Source organism: Montipora capricornis, chromosome 10, assembly GCF_036669925.1.
Source record: "Montipora capricornis isolate CH-2021 chromosome 10, ASM3666992v2, whole genome shotgun sequence".
NCBI classification, from domain to species: domain Eukaryota; kingdom Metazoa; phylum Cnidaria; class Anthozoa; order Scleractinia; family Acroporidae; genus Montipora; species Montipora capricornis.
In genome coordinates this window covers 50,697,987-50,705,486 of record NC_090892.1, presented here as the reverse complement: position 1 = coordinate 50,705,486, position 7,500 = coordinate 50,697,987, and the positions used below count along the sequence as shown (strand labels likewise).

General features: G+C 39.3%; 1 protein-coding gene across 3 annotated transcripts in view; it reads right to left on the bottom strand.

Moving 5' to 3' along the window:
- The window catches only part of LOC138019814 (formin-like), a 33,928-nt gene that overhangs the window by 21,187 nt on the left and 5,241 nt on the right, over positions 1 to 7,500 (bottom strand). The window contains exons 1-2 of one of the 3 annotated variants that reach the window (XM_068866719.1): positions 2,309 to 2,531; positions 1 to 50 (exon numbers count right to left, since the gene is read on the bottom strand). The exon at positions 1 to 50 is cut by the window's left edge and continues 214 nt beyond it. Coding sequence is in view for 1 of the 3 variants with exons in the window: in XM_068866716.1 (XP_068722817.1) it covers positions 1 to 50 (50 nt within the window). In the remaining 2 variants the exon portion in view is untranslated. Of the gene's footprint in view, positions 51 to 1,294; positions 1,675 to 2,308; positions 2,532 to 7,500 lie in introns of those variants that run through there. The other 2 variants (XM_068866717.1, XM_068866716.1) reach the window with 2 other exon arrangements.

Sequence of the window (7,500 nt, the reverse complement as noted above, 5' to 3'; positions counted from 1 at the left end):
GACCCTTCAAACACGTCGTGCGTCTTTCCACACCAGGTCTTGCAAAAAACCTTTAGAAAGAAAGAAAAGCTGAATTAGCAATGGAGAAGTAGTTAGAAAACAATTCCTAACCTAATTGTTAATTTTTGACTCCACAAGGACCTGCTTACATCGTCGGATGGCCCGATTGTTTGATCAATATGCCGCAAAAAATATAAATAAATAACATTAATAAATGAATTTAATAATAATAATAATAATAATAATAATAATAATAATAATAATAATAATAATAATAAGAATAATAAGAATAAGAATAAGAATAAGAATAAGAATAAGAATAATAATAATGATGATGATAGTGATGATGATAATAAATTTATGACTTTCGAGTCCTTCGATTCGCTTATCACCTACGGACTTGTTGACCTGGCGTGAATGATGCGCCAGCATGCGTGTCGATTCCTTTTCTTAGTAAAACGACGAACAATAAAGAGATCAAGCTGCGAGTAACGAGTCCAACTATGTCACAAAAGAGCAAAAAATTTTGCAGATACATTGTGCCTGCAACCCAGTAATTAGAATAAGGCGTTATCAAAGCCGATTAAGATTAAATGAGGACTACATTAATGATATCATTGTTTTAATGGCAAATGCATAAGACGTTATTGTTTTGAGAAGAAGGACTTGATTATTAAAATGGAAGGTTTGTAGGTAATGATGCTGGAAAGAAACCAAAAGATTGTAAATTGATCTGCGAAAAATAGTAGCATAGAAACTGTACAATCTTTTCGATATCGCATGTCGATAGGTTTTTTTACGCCAACATAAAAGTTCAAAGTTCTCAAAATAAGGACAGACAAGTAAAAAAACACTTGAAGTGCCTAGTCATGGTAATGTTTTCAAGGATCAAGCTGAATTCCAGTGTTTTTTGAACTGATCAAAACAATAGGTCGCTTTATGCGATACAGTGTTGCAATTTGCCTTTGAAGACGGGAAGTGTTGTTGGGAAAGAATAGGTACTGAAGTGTTGTGACGAAACCGCAATCGTGTAATGCGACTGATATCTTAAGACAGTCGTAAATGTCTGGGAACTTGAAAAAATCAATAGTAACGAGTTTTAACAAGTCAGGAGCTATCCAGAGTCGTTACAAACCGTTGTTTGCCAAAAATCGTTTGGCAAGCCTTTGATGTCAAGGATTCCACTAGGCTGCATGAAAGCTCTACGCCAGACATTTGACTCGGATATTTTTTTTGCCCGGAGCCTTAAAACGATATTCATTGAACGATATTACAACGTCTAAAGGTTAAATACCTTATGTCGATGTTGTCCTCACCATAAAATCACAATTTGTGTCGATTAAACCTCCTCACTAGCTGTGCTTTTCACACTAGCTGTACGTGCTTCCACCTTGATAAATGTTACAATGCACTGTTGGTGAATGAGAAGGGGATGACATAGGTTCCGGATTTATTAACTCAGGTGACCTCTATTACGTAGATCTCCTAGAATTTGCACTGATACAGAGAGGCACAATTCCTGCTTACCACCATTTCCTTTATAGAAACCTTGTGGTTATTTATTTTTATTTAGGGAGTTCCAGGAACTGGTTTGGTCTGATATTGGAACTTCGTCAGTCGACTGGTACAAAATTCTTGGCCTTTTTATCCAAATAAGTCAGACACGTTATGCATGAGTAGTGTCACATTAGGGACAGTATCTCTCGACGGGATGTAACGCAAATTTTTAGCATAAAACAAATTTTTGATCGTGAACAAAGTGATTCTAGGGCGTGGGTAAAACAAATGAAGTCATGATCCGCAAAAATGCACGATAAAAGCGACGGAAAACACTTTAAATTTAATGTGGGCGCAAATTCAAAAAATGTACGTTGTCAAACGAAGGAGAATCAGTTCAGTGACGTGTCAGAAATGTATCACTCAAATTACGAAGTTATGGCAGAAATCGGCGTAAAACTCATCGCTGGCTATTGCAACAACTTGACTTTTAAACTAAAAAACATTTAAGAATAGTAAGAGAAATTGGAAGCTATGTTTTCTAGTTGAAGAGACGCAGAGTTGAGGAAACTTGGAACGAAAACGTTATTTAATCCCTCGCGAAAGTATATGTTTACACAAGACAAGGGCAAGCGACGTGAAGAACTAATTATAAGATGCAGCTTAAAGTGTACCTGGAGCAGGAACTCTACATTCAGGATAACACTGAAATTCTCCAAAATGCACTCATAAAAAAACCGTTTCTAGATCTGGAGTTCTTTATCTTCATATCTTCACACAGACCGCTCAAAAAATTAATACACTATTTTACCTGCGTCTTTTAAAGATGGTCTTTTCTAGTTTCTGCGTTGGTTGTTGAAATAGGTTGAATGGCTTCCAGTACTTCAATTACGGTCAGGAACATCATTACAGTATTAATTTTCGCATTTTTAAAGTGAGTTTTCACACTCCAGGAACTTTCAAGGAGGCTTGTAATCAGGCTTGTAATGTTTTTAGAAGTCTTAGAAAGCTTGCCTTTATACATGAACTATGACTGAAATATTAACGGAATTTGCCCCAAAGTAAAATGAAGGGTCGACGGACATAAACATGCAGATACAATTCCAATATTTTTAGCATTTTCAATATTTATCGGCCCTCTAGAAGATTCTGTAAATTTTAATTACAAATGGAAAAAATTAAGGAATATGGTGTGACCTAAATGTGTCACAAATCACAAAACGATCGACTGGAGACTGAATGGGAGTCAACACACGTTACGCCGTGTGGATCAGAAATTGAGGTGAAGAACGTTCCAGAGAAATGATCCATTCCTCAGTCGTACTTTCAAATAACGCAAAAAATTAGCGAAATTTCCTGTTTACATTGCATTGACGTCAATATCTTTCGACATGTGACATCTTCCGGCAAATTGGAACCAATAACATATCAAAGCGTATGGCAAGCCGTTCGGTAAATAAAAGTTTAAGGTTTAGGTTTAAGTTTAAGCTTTAAGTTTGTAACTTAAAGTCATAAAAGGCATTGAATGCAATGCAGTCCTTAAATTTTATATGTAATGAAGAATTTTTGTCTTCGTGTTCAGCAATGTTGAACAAGAGGAAGACAAATTTAAAAGCAAGCCGACTCTGCAACAAGACTGACACACTTGGATATACGGGTAAGAGGATACATAATGCGCGACGGGAAACGGTGGGGAGGGACTAACCATAGGAAGTTTTTATTCTCCGCGCGTTCTTCTGTCCTATTTTTATCCCTTTGATCTGAAGTGCGAAGTTGCTATTTCTTGCATCATTAAATACTGTGGTTGGCCCGATATCCGGCTTGGGTTCACATTACCAAATGCCGAAACATTGGACAGACACCCCTTCCACTCAAGTTTCTCATATAAAGGAAAGTAGGTGATTTTTCCCCTGGATTTTCTGAGAGCAGACTTAATGACCAGATTTCAAGTTCTATTTTGATTCTCCTCATCTCTTCTTTTCCTGTGATTAGAGATATGAGGTCATTTCTTATAAAATTGCCATATAAGAAAAGCCGGTGAAAGCCTCAGCGCCGACAAAACAACACGGAAATATGAAAGTTTATTATTAATTTAACTGCCCGCCAATTTCCTTGTTTCACGTTTTAACCACTCAAATTTCCTTGTTTCACGTTTTAACCACTCAAATTTGAAAAGGAAACTGCTTTCGACCTTTCTGACGTCACGTTTAATTTGAAAAAAATGATTTGTTGGGAATCCCATATAAAAAGGGGAGGGATGCTCGAAGTCTCGCTTTGGGTATTTCCTTAAGGGTTGCGCGCGATGAAATATAAACGTTTATACTTACTATGTACATTTTTTAATTTTTTTAATTTACTTGATCAAAAATAAGACACAAACAGCAGTGAAAAATATATTGAACTTGTTCATTTTGATTATAACTTGACGTTTCGTATGTGATCTACGTACATTTGCAAAAGTAACCGTTGAAATTTAAAACAGCTATTTATATATAACAAAGCGGATGAGGGGACTGGAACCTAGATTAAGCAAATACTTAACAGTAAAATGTATAATAATAATAAAAACAGAAAAGATTAATAAAGCATCAACTTTTCACTTCCGACGTTGAAGTTGAAAGCTGGCTCAAGTTCTTGAATAAAGAAGTTCTCTATGTTTATCACTGCTGTTTGTGTCTTATTTTTGATCAAACTACGATGGCCCAAGAACAAAAGTAATTAATTTACTTGACTGATTCATATAATACGAAAAAGGCCTCTCTTAGAAGTCAAAGAAAGCCAGGGCCACGCCCAGATTGGTCTCCTTTAGGGGTTTAATTTAAAATTTCCGACGACCATCCCTCCCCTTTTTATATGGGAGACCCCCTCCCGGGTTTCTAGCCTGCGTAGCTGGCGGTATTATTGGCGCCCCTCCCCATTCTCCGCGCGACTTCGTCGCCAGTTTATTTGCCTCTCGCGCCAACAATTCAATCTTGTTCACAGATCCCATCGTTTCTCTTAGCCAGCGGGGCCTTCGCACGAGAAAACGAAGGGCCAACTGATTGTCGTTCTCAGCGGGGTGGCTCTGGGAACGAGAATGGCCGACGATACCGCCACTACGCAGGCTAATTTGTTTCGCACTAAATTTTCAACTTGAAAAGTGACCTCAGAGAAGTCGAAACGTCGTTCTCTCCTATCCCTAATTTTTGTGTGGGATTTCCCCACACTTTGTCACGTGGTCTATATTACGAAGAGAGAGGACCCTGGGAATGAGAGTCAGTTTTTGTGTGTGGCGGCCATAATTTACTATTCTCGCCTGTTGTCATTTGGCGAATTTTGACTTGTTTTCTCGGTGCGATTGATTTACAAGGAGACGTCGTCTTCCTTTCTGACGTTTGTATTAAGCGAATTGTGCCAGTTATATCGCAAGGAGTCATGCCTTCAAACTTATATCGGACAGATATAACAATGACAAAGTCCAGTATAATTACACTTTCCTGCTGATTTATCCAGCTTTATCCTAAACAAATTCTCCTGTGCTACTAGCGACTAATTCCAATATTTCCGCTGATGAATAAAAGTAGACGGTATTGACCTCTTCGTCGAACGCAAATATTTCATGAGTCTCTGAAGTAGTGTGTTCATTCCTGAAGCGCGTTGACTCTAACACATTTTTGCAGTTAATTGCAAAAGATTTGGTGCCTGAGAAACTCATAGCCTCAATAGAGGCAGTGCGGCCCAGTGGTTAGGGTGCTTGCCTTGAGATCCGGAGATCCCGGGTTCAAGACCCGCTCTGACCACTCGCTGAATTTGTTCCTGGTAGTCCCTGGTTCAACTTCCCAGCTGCACTTGTAAATAGCCAACTGGTTTGGCTCCGGCCAGTTGGGATTCTTAACAGTTGTTGTTGTTGTGTTCTGTTGTTTCGTTGATTGTTTCAGATTGGCCCTGAAAAGCCCCTATGGGGAGCGGTCAATTAAGTATGTATGTATGTATGTATGTAAATGCACCCAATTGTAATGCGTCACAAGCCCTAACCTGCAAATAAATGTTTAGTACTTCAGTGACTCTTAACTCTGTCAATCACTGCCCTCTCCTTAGCCCGTGATAACCTGGGGCCATGTCCAGCGTTGTCTGCTAACTGGGAAAACGCCGCAAACCATAGTAAATGGCATTTCCCATCGAACGGAACAGAGGAAATTTCGGATGCTTTCCATTATGCCTGACCATCAGGTCAGAGACCAGTGGAACTACCCAAGGAAAATGGAACGACATTTTTCATCAAAAGTCAATTTCCAACCGGAGCAAAGCGTTCCATTTACGTTTCGACCGAATTTTCGGAAGCATTACAGTGAAATGGGACTGGAATACGAGAATTGTTGTAAATGGAACGCCACGTTTCGGTCGGACCGGACCGACCGGTTCACCTCCAGAGGTGGTCCCAAATATTCCGGCTGGACCGAACAGAACGGACCTTTCCATTTAACCTCAGCCCGAAATTTCAGGAAGTTTTGGCTTAATGGAAAGCACCCTTCCTTAGCATTTGTGAAATTTTTTATTTTCCAGTCTCTCGTCAGCCGAAAACAATTGCAAATGGTAAGCGCCATCTGTTGGGTTGGTTTGTTGATTTTGGAAAAAAACTGTTACCATTATTCACCGGTCACCCCAACCGGTTTATTCTGACAAATGATAAGCACCTCTACTTTCCTCCAAACTGGAAATCCAAACATGTTTCTCCCCTAACCGTTTTCTCGTCTGCAGCTTGGGATTCTACGAAATCTTTACTCGACATTTATCCCTATAACATGGCAAATGTATATTACATTTACTGTAGTCCTAATCATCAACGTTTATTTGACTGAAATCTCACACAAGTACGCATTGCGGACCTATTTTTATTACAAAGCAAACATGTCATAAATGTTTTCGCTTCGTTTCCATTGTTGTGCGAAACCAATGAGAAATGCCTTTTCAATTTTCGTTATGGAAGACAAGCAATAGAAATACAAAGAGGGAGGCTGGAGGGAGAAGGATGTAAATTTGACGAGCCTTGTCGCCAGGGGCCCGTTTCTCGAAAGTCCCGAAATTTTACGGGCCATTTTTGGGTGTCACAATTCCCTTTGTATCTCAAGAACGAAGAGGCTACAGCATTTAATTCTTCAAACTTCAGAGTCATTTTTCTTTTTGTTACCTTAAAAAGATTTTAAAAGATCGGCTTTCCAAAACAAGCGGTTGGCAGTTTCACAAATGGCTTTTCGGGCTCGGAAAGTTTTCGGGACTTTCGAGAAACGGGCCCGAGGAGACTTTGAGCTAATTTCTCAACCAACAAAGGGAAGAGCATGTAACGTTATCCCCCTCAAAGAGTTTTTTTCCCCAATACATTTTATCATCATACTCTACATTAAGTGGTCGAACTAACGACCTTTCGATCATATGTATCTGAGGTTTACCCAGTTTGGGGGGGGGGGGGGGGGGGAAGGGGCTAACGAGACTCATGGTAGACTACGACATCTCTCTTTTGCTCTAAACGCGTACGTTGAACTTTCAAAATGGCAAACATTCAGTGCCAAAGATTCCGTGGGTGTCGGTTATAGCGGTACTTCCTGCTGAATGTTCGCCATTTTGAAAGTTTAACGCACGCATTCGTGGTAACGATTCTTAGAGCAAAAGAGAGACTGCTCGCAGTGTAGATCTCGGGGGAAAGCGGACCGTCAGCACATTTTCGAAAATGAGCAGTTACAACTCCGATAGATCAGCGAAAAAAGGTATTTTTCGGCCGATGTTGGCTCGGAGGTACTCGGGAAAATTGGTAGTTTTGGTGATCAAAATCATCCCCCATTTCTAACTTATTTTCTTCGGACAAGCGTACGGATGATCAAAGCCTTTATCAAAGGGCAATGCGTGAATTAATGTTTCAATTCTTTAGAAGCAGTTGATAATGATCATAAAAAGTTACTTTGCAAAAATGTACTGGTTGCATGATAATGACCAACAAATAAATTTCAGGAAAAGAAACCAGAAAAACTT